This window comes from Lonchura striata, chromosome 15, assembly GCF_050655825.1.
Source record: "Lonchura striata isolate lonStrDom1 chromosome 15, ASM5065582v1, whole genome shotgun sequence".
NCBI classification, from domain to species: domain Eukaryota; kingdom Metazoa; phylum Chordata; class Aves; order Passeriformes; family Estrildidae; genus Lonchura; species Lonchura striata.
In genome coordinates, this window is record NC_140717.1 from 9,367,397 (window position 1) to 9,384,128 (window position 16,732).

Sequence of the window (16,732 nt, forward strand, 5' to 3'; positions counted from 1 at the left end):
AAATTTAAAATATGAAGCCATCCAGCCTGGAAAAATCTCAATGGCTACTCAGTTTATACACAGATACAGAAGTATCAACATTTCCTTAATAAAAGGTCTGAGTCTATTTCTTCATTTCCTAAATACATACTTCAACCAAGATAGACAGCATTAAGATCAAAAAATATATCTATTGTAAGCAGAAATAATATGTAGAAAATTGAGCAAGTGCAATCACACATTTACTAGAAAAAAATATTTATTTATTAATTAATTAATAACACAATAAATATTGTGATCACACATATGAGGGACCCAGCAAAGCTCAGACTTGTTTGCACCATGGTGTGGTTTGACAAACAAATCCTCATCAGCTGGCATCCTAAGAAGCCTGACTACATTTTTTTTTGTACATTTTCACATGCAATCAGTAAGTTGCAATGTACATAAATTGTTTCAATTTACATTGGTCAGGCTTTTAAAAACAATTCTTAAGCACCATCCCTGGTGAATCCTTCAGGAAAAAAAGCACAATCACTATATTTCTCATTATTCTCTCCTGCTGTTGATTCTGACATTATTATGTAGGTAGGATTGTATGTTTTGTTTTACTTCAGGGGGCAACAGCATTTTCCTCTAAATGAGGAACAGAACCAGGCTGCTGTTGAAGAGACAAGAACAATTTCATGCAAGCCACTCAGCAATTCTAAAACCAAGACAGTTCTGTTTCTTCTGAAAATGATGACATGCCTTAGTTTCATACTCTACATGCACTGAGGACACACTTCCTTGAGCTCTCTCTATTTGCTGTCCCAAACAATTAATTTGAACTTTATGATGAATGAAATGAACTCATCTTTCCATGGATTTGTCTGTAGGGACAGACAACTCTGCTGGATGCATTGGTAGGGCAGAGAAGAGAAGCAGATTTTACATAGTTAAACACCAGTGCTTTCACTTTTGGGAAACAAAAGGAACTATAATAGATTATCACTGGAAAGAAAAACTTGTATGCATAAACATTAGGGTTTTGTCAAAGGTGAGCTGTTTCTCACAGCAAAATCTCTATTAGGCTGTATCTCCATATTTTGAAATTTTAAGTAAAACATTTTAAGAAACCCTAATTTACTCTGAATTCCTTTTTTGTAAACAGCTGAGGAAAATCAAGCAAGGTTTTTGGCTGCATCATACTCATAAGGCCCTTTATTAAAGGAAACAAACTTCTGAATGTGCAGGTATGCACCTATTTATATAGGTATAAAGTTTTAATAATTTCTTCTAAAGGCAGCTGCAAAATTCAGGCATTGTTTCAACAACACTTCCAATCCAAATATTTCTTGTCAATGACAAACTTATGGATGACTTCACAGATGAAAAATAGCAGATAGAGCAGATCTGATAGGGAATGCCACTTGGAGTCCAGCTGTATCACTTCTTCCTAGTTTATGGACCAGAAACATGGACCAAAAAAAAAAAAAAATCAGGAAAATTTGTAGAGAAAACACTTAGGACTTCTTTTCTTGTTGTTTAATTAAAAAAAAAAATGAAAATTTAACATTCTCATATCAATGAGAGTGTGATAAATGCTGTTAAATCCTATTTCACAAGGAAGTTTTGATCCTTTTTGTCATAACCTAACCATTTGTCTGTATTGTTGCAGCAGTGAAATAACAATCAAATTAAAATAGCAGATATATACATAATCATCAGACTATTCTTCAAAACTGCAACAAGCTTGGAATGAAAATATCAAATTCCACACATAAAACTCTGATATAAATTAACTATAAAAAGGATATATTTTATTTCACCTGAAGCTGGTCTCTTCCAATGTGCACTACTCTGCTGTAAAGGGTGCAAGAAACTGGGACTGAAACTCAGTGCAGACTGGTTTGTGTTTGCTTTTGTCAAGCTACCTCCTTAACAGGGTTCTGCACAAGAAGCTTCACTCTCAGATTTGTTCCTCTTCTGCCACAGATGAGCCAGCACCTCCCCCTTCTGGAGAGCACGAAAATCAACAGCAATTTGCAACAGGGTAATGCTTTCTTACTCGGGCCAGTACACAAAAACAGAAAAAAAAAGTTGCAGATGATTATTTTATATCTCTGCTCAGGGCTGGACCATTTCTCTTCTGGATCACCGCTTAATGCAGTTCCCTTCAATAACGTGTTTTATTAAAGCCAGACATAAGTCAGTTCAGATATAGTCTCCAGCTCATCAGCAAGAAAGTCTTAAAAACAAACCAAGAAAATATTTCAGTGTCAGCCATATTTCTGCATTCTATAAAACAGAAAATGCTGCATAAGGTGGATTATTAGAGGGTTTTACTCTACTTGTCAGCTTAATATATACTGTTCAAGCAGTAATTTGTGAGATGTGTCAATTTAGTTTGGACTGAGCTGAATTAGAAATTTGAGGAGTAGGCAGAGACGCCACCATAAAATTCAACTCTTTCTTTAGCACCTCTGAGATCATTCATTCTCAGTCCTCTCCATAACAATGTGACCAGGCTGCTACTGATTAATCCACTGAGATTCTTCCAGCAGCAGTACAGCTTCAGGTGATTTTCTATTAAATTCCATTACATATTACATTTTAAAGAAAAAAACCCAAAGATGACTGCTTACCCTTTGTTATGCACTCCAGGAACTTGTTTCCACTAGTGAATGCAGAGTCTCAGTGTTCAATATTAGGATCAGTAATGAGCCATTCAAACATGCAGGACAAAGCATCCCACCAGACTTCTAAGGGATGTCCTGGCTGATTCCCAGCATCTGAGACTCCTCTGCTGGCCAACAGGGAAACCCAAATGACAACTGCTTAATTTGTAGATGGCCTCAGATGTCACAGGCATTAGTTATATTTACATATGAAATACTGTGATTATTCCCTAGCTCCCACCAGCAACAGAAGAGCTTTAGACACTCAGAAAGAGAGATTTCTTGCAGCAGGACTACATTGGTTTTAGAACTGTGATGGTGCAAGGAGAATTTTTCAGCTGTGAGAAAAACCTCGCTAAAAAGAAAAAAAAAAAAGATTTCTGTAACCTGAACCATTAAAGCTGTTTCAACTTTCAGTGCCCCTTTTCTTTACAAATATGTTTTGTGCTTTTTTTCCTTCTTTCCAGGGACGGTATTTAACCTCAGCAGCCTGTGACTGTTGCATCCAGGCCAGAACGCTTTGTAATGTGCAACTTGGTAACTTCTTCAGCACAGGTGGGGTGAATGCCAACTGTCTTCATCATCTGAGGATATGTAGCACCACACCTACCAAAAATTAACAACAACAACAAAAAATTACCCACAAAGTCAAACACTATTCACCAGAAGCAGCTAAAAGGTACTAAACCATCAAAATAATTCTGCTCTTGTCCATTTGATCAGGTAGAGGAGTTGCATTTGTTCTTCAAACAATGCTATCTATTATTTCTCAGGCACTTACACAACACGTAGACGCCCAGCTTCCCAACACTGAGGTAGGAAAGAATTGTCATAAGAGTTGAGACACAGAGAATTAAGCAATTTACCCTAAGTCACAACTGAGCCTGTGGCAAAAACATATGACAAAACTGCAATCTTCAGCTTTTCTTGTATATACATGTGTGTTTCACTAACTCCAGATGGAAAAAAATGCACACATACACACAGAGGAAGAAAATCTTGATTAGAACTGTTGGAAAAAATCTGCTAAAGGAAATAATACCAGGATATTCTCCCATGAACTTAAAGCCTCTGGTGCTTACACTGAACATATTAATGTTATAAGTGAGGGGGGAAAAAACCCCCATTTTATTTAAAAAAAACATAACAAGCAGACAAAACCCACCAAAACCCCCTTGTGCTACAATCCCACTTACCTAATTCCCTTACTTGTCCAGTAACATTCTTAAGATTCGATGGCTTTCTTTTGAACTGCTATTCCTGCCAGGCTATGTTGTAAGAATAGCTGAAATGGCCCTAAATTTAAGGATTATTTCAAGTTCTGTATGGAATAATGTTATATCCCTCTACAAAACACAGGAAAGGAAGCTATAGATGCCTTCTGGTGTCTCCATTTACATCTAAAAAAGCACCGACAAGCAAAAGGTCTTTGCTGACTACAGATGTTACTAGAGTGCTGGGTGGGGAGGAAAGACGAAAAATCATCTGTCAGAGAGGCTGAAGCAAGACCTAATATTTGACAAAGGAGAAGAGCAACTTTTACAATGGGGGTTCCACATTGAAAGCTCTGGATTTGTGAAATGCAATAGAAACCAATTCAGGAATCTGACCTGCTGAAAACCTCTTACTGTGGTTAAAGTTTTCATTTCCCTCAAGCAAGGCAGAAAAGCACTCCAGTTTCATGTCCTTCCTTTTCAATGGTTATTTTGGATAAAACTTCAAAACAATGACATCCTAAAAAATGTAGTTCTAGAATCCATACCACTGGCAATTAATGGGCTACAAACACATGTTGAAAATGTGTACTAAGTGTACACTGCAATCAGTGATTTCCAAGATACTCCTCACATGATACTTCCATTCCTACCTTCTTAATACTTTCTGCTTTTCATTTATAATAGTCACTCACAACTGCAGGACTAAAACTGCAGTAAAACGGTGTTGAAATTTAGGGAAATGAACTGACACCACAACTGGCAATGATTTATGATGTTCCAGACTACTTTCTTTGAAGAGGGAGTTAAAAATTATAATTTTGTAATGTAACTAGAGGAACCAGCATTTCTGAAGATGTGAATCAGCAATAAGAAGGGGAAAGGAAAAAACAAATAAGAAATAATTGTAGCACACGAAAAGCATAGCATGAATTTTCCATAACCAGAGAAGACTGAGAATCACTGCTTACTCCTTCAAATGAAGGACTTCTATATTAATATTTGAGCAAAATCTTAAACAAGATCAGATCACAAAGGATGTTTTTATTGTAATTATCAGATCGCTTCAAACAAAACTATCTTCCCTCTCCCATCATCCTATAGAAATTTCTTTTTTACTATACCATATTTAGCTAGTACCCCAGCAATATAAAAATTCAAGCAAACCTTGCTGAACATTGAAGAAGCCATGGCTGTGCAAATTTAAAGATGAGATTAGGAAAGGAAATGCTTGGCAGGTGTAAAGAAAGATTTTCCTGAAAAGCACAAATATATTTTTAAAGAAGTAAATTGCAAAACTATATGGTGATTTCCTATCCTGTGCACAGAATGCGAAAGAAGCTACACTGAAGAAACTAACATTAGTTAAGTTAATGATTAATTATCTTTTGCTTTAACTATATCAAATCAATGATATATTTTCCTCAGTTGTTCCCTAACTATATCCAGTATTACAATAACTAAATCCAGTACATCTTAATGAAGAACTGCATTATTTTTTGTGAAAATATGTGCAGTACTCCATAAAAGTAACAAAAAGCATGCATTCTTTAGAGTGTTGCCAAAACTAGGCAGCTATCTTTTATAATCTAACAATAACTTAAGAAGCAGGCTTTAGAAGCTAGAGACATTCTTTTGTACTTACTTGATTCCAAGAGCAAATCCTTGAATAACTTCGCCTGCATTTGGTCCAATGAAATGGAGGCCAAGTATTCGTTGCTCCCTCTCTCGTAAGCACACCATCTGAAAATAATACATCACAAAAAGATCTTTTCTTAGAACACTTAAAGATAAGGCATGAAGATGAATTAAATGAAACTGGAGTGCCCTAAGATCCTAGTTCAGCTGTTTATTTCCAGTATGCCAAAAACTTATGCACTTGCTTAAGTCTTACTGACTTCAATAGGTCTTACTCTTAATGTCCTTAAGCACTTTCCTGAATTGAAGCTTTATTAGTATATTTCTTTCAGACTTGAGGGAGCCACTGACAACAATAATTTCTGGAATTGTTGTTTGCCATTTGTATGAAATCCTCAAAGTACTTTCTGTAGTCTGGTGACCAGACCAGTACTCTTTTCCACTGAGTGGCCACCTCAGCACTTCTCCAAGCCGTGCAGTTGTTTTCATCAGCTGTACTTTCACAGAAGATCACTACCATTATCAGCTGTACTTTCACAGATGACCACTACCAGTTCCAGGATATTTTGTGTCTTTGTGACTCTGTCAGTAAACACTTACAGCATGTTTGGTGAGTTACATTTACCACAAGGGGCACATAACCTAAAAAGGAGTCAAAACTCAAAAGTGCCAAAGATAAAGGTTAATAAGTATCTAAGAGAGCCTGAGTCATTGCACACTTAACTTTTATTAGAGAACTTAATGTAAATGGTTTAGTTCCTGTAAGGACACCATCTTTAGAATGATGAAAAGAAAGTCAGTTTCTCCCTGCATCCTCCCATCAGGCATTAAATATCACTAATCTACTAAGTTTTGCTATTCAGTAAAAGCTCAGATTTTTTCATCATGAATGACAGGAACAGCAGCAATCCTGATGTGGGACTTTAAACATTAATGCATTTTAAAGGAAAAATTTTTGTAATAGAGTTTGAAAGACTCAAGTTATATGTTTGTTTATATGTTTTGAGAGTTTAGTAAGGACTATATTAAATATCATCCAATAACTATTATGGTGTTACTACTTCATCCTTAAATATTTACTCTAATTTACATAATTAAAAGGGAATACATAAAATTGAATATCATCATCTTTGTTACTTTGGTACTTGGGACACCTAAGGCAAGCATTTACATAACTCAGAGGTGACAAAATACAATCAGAAAAACTGACTACATTTATTGACAATGGACATTCCTTACATAACAATGTAATATTATATAATATAATTGATGGACACATTTATGCAAAAAAGACTGTTCCATGATGGTGAGGAGAAAAGGAAGAAAAAGAAAACTATGATATATTCTACCAACACTACACTTCTTATTTTCTAAGATTCTCTGCTGTAGGCAAGAACATCAAAAACCTTTCCAACATTGAGCAACTAGATTGCTGCAGAAGGCCCTTTTCAGGTCTGGCACTTTGGTCTAAACCAGGAGTTTCTTTTTTTTCATGAGTAGCGACTGAATAATTACTGTAGTTTTGTAAGCCTTACACTTAATACTTAATTTTTTAAGGTATCATACTTTTGGCAAGAGGCGTCAATATAAACATTTCAGGTAACCAGTTAAGAACTTTCCTGTGAGAAAAAGAGATTGATCTCTTTAGAATATGAAATACTTTTTAGGACCTTAAAAGCAGATCAAAGATGGTATTTATCAGCAAAATGCAAGTTCTGAAAAATGCTAATATCTGTAAAGCAATTTCAAGATGTCTGTCAGCAAGAAAATATCCACCTTGAGATTTTTTTTTTCAAACAGTACTCTTTAAACTTGGCTGTACCATATCCCATTTTAAGTTAAAAGCAAGTTAAAAGCTCACAAAACTCACTTTCATATAGCATTGAGTTGCATCTCTTTCAGCCACTGTGAACTCTAAAGGTTTATAATATGCATGGTATACCTGGTAAGAAAAACAATAACATTTTGTGTCAGAGAGTACCATTATGTCAAACCTGGTATTTCTTATTACAATAACTACTATTACTAAATATTTATACCTTTGAACAAATATTGATTCATTTATAACCTGTTAGGTTTATTTAAGCTCTTAATGTGCTTCCAATATTTTTATTTAAAATAACTTTCTCAGAGAATCATTAGATTAAAAACAAAACTGAAAAAAACCTCACAAATAATGCCAGACTAATGCACCAAATTAAAGGGAAAAAAACCTAGCATTTTTAAGCTTCTCCCAAAGTTTCAATGCCTTGTTTACTGAAAAATATGAAATCCAAGAATATTTTCATATCTATAATAATGCATCCCACAACAAAATCCAAACTGTAATATTTGTATTCTGAATAGCAAATTATTATTTTTTCATTAATGATTTTCCCTGGGTAAGTGAGCAAGAGTAACACAACATATCTTTGCAAGGGTAACTTGTAGAAAGTAACATAGCCATTATTTAATGATGCTGCACAATGTAACTTGCTAAAATGGCAGCTACTTTAAAGCTGTCATACCCTATCAGTGATTTTAAGCCCAACAGGCAACAAGTTCCCATTGTGACCTGCTGCAATACCACTGAAATGCTGAACACTTCTGGAAACACCAACTCCCTAACTGTAAACACAGTATTTTGGGGACCAAAAATTTTACCTGATACAGCAGTAAAAATTCAGGGCAACTCTGACACCAACTAGAAAATTAAAATGTTTAGAAAAAGCAAAATAGAAAATTAAAAATGTTTTCATACCTCAATATTGTCTGATCCATGACGTTGCACAGCTGCTTCTTCTGACAGGCCAACACAACCATATTCCAAGGGAGTGAAGACTGTGGTAGGCACCTGCTTGGGAGGAAGCAGAAGCTGTTACTGCTGAGCCACGTGCAGCAGCTGCCTGGCAGACACTTGGACACCACTGAGAGGTGCAGCTCGGGCACACACCTCCACTTTGGCTGCTGTCAAAGCTGGATTCCAGGTGACAAAATGCAATTCCTTAAAAATGCTTTAAAAGAAAAAAAGCCAAAAATTTTTCTTACTTCAAAAAAACATAACTCACATTGTCATAGTCCATCAGTTCTGAAGACTGGCCGAAAAGACGCTGAGCCAGCAGTTTTCCTGCAGCTATTGCTGTGGGTGTTAATTCAGGACGGCCCTAAGAAGAGAGCACAAAGCTTTGTTTGAACTTAAGGAGAAGTGGCATCCAAAGATTTCTCCTGGGACAATGGCCAGAGGAAAGCCAAGTCTTTGGAATTCCAGCTTTGTAGCCAGGGCTTCAAATAGAAAAAGCAATAATAATTTCTGTCCAAACAATCATTAAAGTCTGAGTTTACTATCTGTCTTAATGGGGGGAAAATGTCACAAATATGTCAAATCTTTATATCTTACCATGGCACCTCTTGAAAAACAGCACATATTCACATGCTGACTGTTTACTTCACCCTTTCTCTAGAGTAAGCAATGAGGAAATTTTTCAAAGTGTCTTTTTAAAGCAAGAGGAGCCTAGTTTAAAGTAACAATGTTTCTATAATATCAGACCTTAAAAAAAAAAATTGTCTGACACATTTTCACAGAACACAGGCACAAAACATAGCTATTTGTAGATACTATTACTGACTTCCTTGGTTGGTCCTGGACTGGAAAGTGGAAAGCTCTTTTGCTAGCACTGTGACCTAAAGGGTGAGCTGGTCCTGGTCTTGGGCTCTGCTGCTACAGAGGGGCTTGAAAGGGATTGCTATTGGCAAAGGCAAACTTCCTGCAAGTGAAAAATGGAATGACAGCAGGATATGACCAGGGTGTGCTCCAGTTCGAGCCATGAGTCCTGGCTACTTTTTATATCCAAACAGGGCTGTGTATGTGCCAGAACCCTAACTGAGTGCTGGCACAGCACCGCTGGAGCATCAGAACTGCAGAGCTTGTTTTAAAGAACTTGAAAGTTTTTGAAAATTGAATTAAGGTATTTGCAAGTGAATATTTTCAAGACCAAGGAAGAACAGTCCATATAGGTTAATAAGACTAAACAAAATTCATAGATCTAATAAAAAACCCATTGGTTAAGAGATCATCCAAGACATATCATCAAAATGCTTGTCTGACATGAGAAAAGAGGTCACAAATTCAGAAGGAATGATGTGGAAACATAAGAAAGCCATAACTAAGAAACACTTTTGTGGCACAACATGGAGTGCTTTAAAAAATGTGTGAAGTTTTGATTCACACACATCCCATTTAGATGCAATATTTATCACACTCCTGCAAAGTCCTGCTTGGAGGCAGTCATTCAATAAGCTCTCACACACATTCAAAGTTTTAAACATTTTTCATGATCCTGAAGTTTTTTAGCATTTACTGGAATCCATTCCTCTTTGCCAGCTTATCTTTTTTGTATATTGGTAGACAGAATCTGTACATGGTATTAGCTACCATTTTCCTCAGTACACATACCATATTTATTATATGCATATTAATAGGCATCTAGGCTTTTATCTGTAGTAATAACCACTTAAAAGTTCAATTTTAAAAAACCGATCTGAAACATTACATCTAACATGATAAAAGAAATCACAATTCTAATTGTTAATGAAGGCTAATCTATTTTTCCTCCATAGCTCATGCCAAATCACAAAGCTGCAAGTCTATCCCTTTTGCCTTCTAACATCCCTCAAATAACAATTTTTCAAATCCAGCATTTTGACTTTCAAGTCTGTAAATGTAATTTACCAGATGAAATTTGTTTTTTCTTACACACATTTGCCTGAAACATGTCTGCCAATCATTTCTGTAGCAGGAAATATATGTTGTTTTGGCATTCCAGAAATGAATAGAAGATTGGAACGAGAGATAAAATTGTGAAAGCACTGCCATGCATTCCATAAAACCCAACTAATTACTAAAACATCCATGCAGATAAAGCCCAATTCCTCATAAACAATGACTTAAAGACCTTCCTTGGTAAATATTTGAAATGAACATTCACTTTGCAGTCATGTGTAGAACTACTCTGCTGATAATTATGGATATGAATTGTTCATAAGAATTCTCCAATGGATTATACATTTAACTAAGATGGTCCTAAGAGAGTTTAAAAAGCTTTGAAGTAATGTGTATTTGTTCTAACAACTCTTTTCGGTCTCATTTCTATTCAAAGCAACATACTGTACATTCCACTTTCTCTACACATCTTTGTTGTAACACCCTTTGAAATATGACAGATGCAGAGTGGCCTGACCATAAACCTCCTTCTGAGAAAATGTCTTTATAGTGTGTGCCATGCTTTTCAACAAGAACACTACTGGAGGAAGGATTTTAACACAGAGAATTTGTGTCAGCACAAAAAAAAAAAAAATAAAATCACACTAAAATTCCATCTGGATTTTCCTGATTACAGAAGACGAAAATGCTGAAATGCAATTTCACCTGCCAGTTGAAAATAATATTTTGCCAAAATGTGAATAATGTTTTTTGAGGGTACACAAACTGACTCACATCTGGAAGATTTTTTTTTCCCCTTTTTTTCCCAAATGAAATCTTGGGTAACATTAGGATTCCATTCCGTAAGGGGTGCAACAAGACACCCATGCACACACAGATTCCCATTTGTACCAGCTGGGTAGGGCTCCCAAGTGAAAACAATCATTCTGAGCAATCAGGAAACTCAGCTGCCCCCTTGCTCACTCCCCTTCCAGCCAGGGCACTAAATTAACATTAAAAAAAGCAGTTCTTGCTATTTGGTAGCAACTCAGTATTTATTCAGTGTGGAGTGGTAAAGGACGGAGGAGGGCTTAGGAACTTCTTGCAAAATTTGAGCAAAAGCAGTTTATGGTAGCAAAGAAACTCTAACAGGGACAGAGCAGAGCAAAGAGAAATCCTGAGCAGGAGCACTGGAGGAAAAAAAAAAAATTTATAATGATTCTTAGGGATCATTGATGTTCACTCACAGGAAACAAGATTTCCCTTCCTGCGCTCTTTTGGTAGGTCACACCCAGAAAGTATCACAACCAAGTTTTGCAGCTTTGTGGCTCTCAGCAGGATGCACTTGATTCTAATGTGTTAATTTGAGACGTGCACCAACGCAGAAATTTATTTCAGTGCTGGTTCCCATGCCAATGAAATTTATTATCCAGATTTATTCTGCTTAAAAAAAAAAAAAAAAAAAAAAAAAAAAAAACCCAAAACAAAAAAAAACCCACTAAACTAATTCAAGTATTCAAATAAAATAAATTTAATTGTTTAGCAAGTGGAATTACACCGGTCATGTGGTGGAGTCAAATAAGATAGTGGCAGTATTTATTTTTAGCTCCAAACACTTAAAATGTGTGAATACTATATGATGATTTCTAATTCCCTGCATTGAATCAATATGCAGATAAAAGCTTAAGGGAATATTCTACAGAGTGCCAAAATAACTTTTTCATTTTTTCCCCCAGTTATACACTGGACAAAGCATAGAACTGTGCTGCTGTTTTTAACACTTACATTTAGAAGTGTCTATTGAACCACTCAGGTTCAAAAATCTGCAATAATATGGACAAAAGCAGGAAAAGGAAATCCAAGTTTTAACAACAAAATGAAAATGACAAATAAATGAAGACATGATTTTTTAGATCCAGTAAAGGAAAGAGGAGAGCATCCTGCCTCCAACTTTATATTTCTCATTTAACTAAATCCTCAAAGGGCAGAAGACAAAAAGCACCAAAAAGGAAATTACTTGCCCAAAATAACACTGCAGATTGGCAGCAAAATAAGCAACAGATTCTAAGCCCTGCCAGCATTGCCTCTAACAACTCCTTTTTGGATGAAATTAAAAAGAAAATTTTGGAAGGCAGGAGGAAGCTAAGCCATATATATCAGGGATAAGCAGGTGTAGGAGGCTGTTGTGAGCAGAAAGTGGATTTTAGGAAGTATCTGAGAGCAAGAAGTGACAAGTACAGAGGGAACCTGTATGTGAAATGAGAAGAGAGGAACTCTAGAAAATCTCAAAGCTCTGAGTGACTGGACAGGACAACTGGACAGAGAAGTTGTTTAGAGTAAGGAAAAAGAAAAAGGGAGAAATATTTGAGAAGGAAAGAATTCTAACACAATTTAAAAGGAAATGGCAAGTCCACATGAAGATGGAGACAGACAGGAAGAAACACATGTCTACACAGAGGGAAGAGGTCAGGAGTGGTCAGCAGATTTATGAGATTTAAGTGTCTCTAGCAGCTCTAGAGTCCAGTCAGAAATTTCCAAGTCTATTCCCAAGATATCATTTAATCCATTACATCTCTTCAGAAACTAAAAGCACCTGTACAGTTTATACATTTGAGAGATCTTTAAAATATTTTAAACACAGCACAATGAGAAAACTTCTAAATTTCTCTAAAATGATACTATATATACTATTCGGATATTGCCACACTATTTAGCTTTACCAGACTTGTAAGGCAGATGCCTGAACTACACAAAAAACAATCTTGATAGAAAGGCCTCGATTCCAGTAACACTTGAGAGAACTCTGGATCTTGCAATGTCCAGCATTGCTCTGTATTCTACATATTGCCCAAATTTTCCAGGCACAGCAGGCAGATGATAACAACATCCTCCTGTAACTCTACATTTCAGAATCCACACAAACATTTTTTATGAAATCAACATATTGGAGGATGCCCAATTTACAGCAGATAATCTGAGCTCTTACGTAAAATGAAAATTTGCAGATTGAAAGTATTTAAGTGCATATTTATCATGACAAGACATTCTTGTCATATATGACTATAGATTATCAATAGCACTAGAATAAGACCACAGAATCTGGTTTTACCTAACATGTAAATTATTTTGCTTAAGTAATAATGTCCCCTTCTTAAAAAAAACCAAAAAAACCCAAACAAAAAAGCCACACCCCTTACGTTTATTTAGCATAATCATTCACAAATCATAAAGAAAAATCATATGCATTTAGTATTTTCAGCAATTACTTTTTCTTATTCTAGAGGAAAGTACTTTCATCAGAAGCATTTTGCATTAGGGAGCTGATAAGCTGTTTTGTAATTAGTCTCAATTAACACCCAAAATACCCCAAATGCAGTCACAGAACTTGTCATGGTCATTCCCAGTAAATGTACTCAGCTACAGAAGGTAAGAATTGCTTTCACTCAGCATTCACAGGCAGTATGAAGTCATATGTCAAAAGTGATACAAACATTATTAGATAATAGGAATGATAAAGACATCATTATTAGGCTCTGACCAATGATGCATTCCCTGATAAACATCAGCAATAATCTCTCATGCTGAGATACTTCACAAGATCCCTGTGAAGGAAATTACTGACCCAGGTGGCTGGTATAAACACTCCAGCCCTGCCAAGTGAAAAAGTGCAAAACACTAAGATATACACTAGTGCATGACTACATCTGGGGACTAGTTATTAGTCAGGAACAAAGTTGGCTTCCTGTTATTGTAAAATAGTTTATGTAGACTCAGTACCTCTGTTATGTCTCCGACTGCATAAATGTGAGGAACAGAAGTAGCTTCATTGGCATCAACAATAATCTTTCCAGTTTCAGAGTTAGTTTTCACTCCAACTGTCTCCAAATTGAGGGTTTTGGTGTCAGGGGCTCGGCCTTAAGGAAAAAAAAAAATTAAAGTAAAATATATTGGAAAACTTCATCAGCGTTAATCTAAAAAGCTGGCATCCTCCACTGTGTGTCTCCAAAAACTTTGCTCTATTTGATAGTCCAAGCAGAAATGTGAGAAAACTTATACTGAGAAAGCTGCAGGGGTGTAAAGCATGGATATGACATTCTGTGGGAAAGGAGCTCAATCACTATTGCCTTTACTTGGACATCAGAGGGTTATCCTTTTTAAATATGGAAGACAACACCCACTGGAAAAAGTGAAAAAAACATATGATTTCATATTTATTGAACATTCTAAATTCAGTTTCCTAATGTAGCACAAATAAACATATAAAAACTAAGCAACTTCTACACTGAAAATTTCCAATAAACATTAACTGAATGGCATTCAATGCCAACAGTGTTGTATATGCTTTTTGAATAAAAATTATTAATAATGCTGTTCAACATTAAACATTCCTGAAGTCCTAATTTCTTGTAATCTGAATACACTTAAAACACTTTTAATACCCTCATCTTAGATGATAAATTTTATCAACTTTGCTCACAAGTCCAAAATGCTGATTTAGTTATCTCAAACTGTATTTGAGCTATTTCTGTACAGTTTAGAAACATTTTAAATGCATTTAAAAACAAATGAGGTTAATCCAACCAAGCCCAGATTTTATTTCAGCTTCCTATTCCAATGATATAAAATTATCTCATATTTTTAAAATATAATTTTGTAGTGTTTTCTGCAAAGTTACCCCTTAGTAAATATGAAGTCTAACTACACTGAAGTCTTAACAGCATTACACTGAGCTTTCTATAGAGTGTCTAAGGAAGCAATTCCTGACCCAGAAATTGGAATCTTAAATCCTATCCAACTTGTTTTAAAGTTAATAAGCAGAGCGAAATTATGTGTAAGTCACAGAATTTTGAAGGCTACAAAGGACCACACAGAAAAAAAAAAATACCTGCATATATCCAAATTAAGGAAATTTTTAAACATTGTGTCTGCTTTAGAGGCTTGAAATGAATATGGATATATCTACACATACAAGTCTCCTTTGAGTCAGTCATGATTTGCATTGAATTTAATACAGAGCTATAGCAAAGCAAAACAAAAAAGGAAATGTGTTTTCATTATAAAAACAAGCTCTTTGATGTTAATGTAGGAAATTATTAAACAAAAGGAAAACCTGGCTTGTCAATACAGACCTAATTATATGTAAACATATGATTCAGTGCTTTATACATCTTCCATATAGCCAGGCCCCTCAAACAATGTCACATCTGAATGCCTCTGTAAAGACTTCTGTGTATTAATTTCATCTGGTGAAACCAACACTTCCTCTGGGAGCACTGACTGAAGCTGTCGGCACTTGGCTATCTGTCTGTCTTCCCTTCTCTTGTCCCCATGGGATGTTGATCTGCTGTTCCTTCTCTGCCCCCTGCTCCCCAGTCCTGATGCTATCAGGCAACAAAAATAATAAACCTCCAGGACCTTATCTTGGCTCGGATGTGAAACAACTTCCTACCGTTGTATTTCTTTGGGTATTGAGAGTAAAGCCTGGGTATTCTGCAAATGGACAACTAATGGGGTTTTCTAGTTTCCTCTTTTTCCTGCCAGGCAGAGCCAAGAGAAAACTTAGCACGCAACAGCAGGCATTGAAAGAGGAAAAAAAAGAAAAACCGTCAATAGAGTCATTTAAAGACCTGTGACAACAACAGTTGAGTTTATCAAACCTGCAGGATAACACTTAACCTTTCCAATGCAGCCAATTTTAACATGTGCACAGCTTGGTATTAATAGCTAAGAGTTACAAAGACACATGCTGCTTTTCATAGTGAAGTTTCTCTCTCAGTTTTACTGCCTAACTATTATTTTTGAAGGCAAAACCAAAATTTTTAAGCACTGAACTGAAGCTTTATTGGCCTTTAGGCCCATGCAGGTTCACCCCCATACACAAGAATTAAACTTACTGATCTTGCTTCATCTCAAATTCAGTAGCTTGGGCTCATGATTCTACAGTGTGTCTTGGAAGGTTGTAGTGTAGAAATTCAGGGATTTCTGATGTTTCCCAACATTCACTTACTATTATAAAATCAGTTATCACAATTTCTCAGTAGGAATTTCATTTTATACCCATAACTCCTGATTTTTTCGTATTTTCAACTTCAAGAAAGTATCACTTCACAGCTTATTTCTAAGATCCCAAATCCTACCAGGCATACAAACCCACCCTTTGCCTAAAATCAGCACATGTGCTTTTAGTTTGAAGATGTCCTGAAACTGCCAAAGAACAGGAGTTCTTTGAGATCAACAAGATGCTTTATTTTTCACTGAAGAGTTCAAAGATTAAAACTTGATGGCAAGATTGTGATTGCCAAGATAAATCTAAAGCCCATTCCCTTTTCTACAGGGGCTGGCAGAGATGTGCTCATAGGAGATCACAGCAGTATTTTACCTTATGGGACATTTCACAGAAAATCTCCTAACAAAATTTCTGTTTCCCTTGTTAACCCAAATTGGTTTGGTTGTAAGCCTTGAAGAATACTATTACAAAAAATGTTACTTAACCCTCTTTTGATACCAAACAGCAAGGATCCTATTTTCCTGCACAACAAAATAAATCTGCCTAGTGTCCAGTG

At 35.8% G+C, this 16,732-nt stretch overlaps 1 protein-coding gene across 1 annotated transcript in view; it reads right to left on the reverse strand.

Annotated features, from left to right (window-relative positions):
• Nucleotides 1–220: 220 nt before the first annotated feature.
• TXNRD2 (thioredoxin reductase 2) overlaps nt 221–16,732 on the reverse strand; it is a 30,711-nt gene continuing 14,199 nt past the window's right edge. Inside the window, exons 12-17 of the mRNA XM_021544525.3 lie at nt 13,947–14,083; nt 8,539–8,634; nt 8,232–8,324; nt 7,362–7,433; nt 5,499–5,596; nt 221–3,245 (exon numbers count right to left, since the gene is read on the reverse strand). Of these exons, the coding sequence (XP_021400200.2) occupies nt 3,116–3,245; nt 5,499–5,596; nt 7,362–7,433; nt 8,232–8,324; nt 8,539–8,634; nt 13,947–14,083 (626 nt within the window). The 3' untranslated portion in view covers nt 221–3,115. The remainder of the gene's footprint in view (nt 3,246–5,498; nt 5,597–7,361; nt 7,434–8,231; nt 8,325–8,538; nt 8,635–13,946; nt 14,084–16,732) is intronic.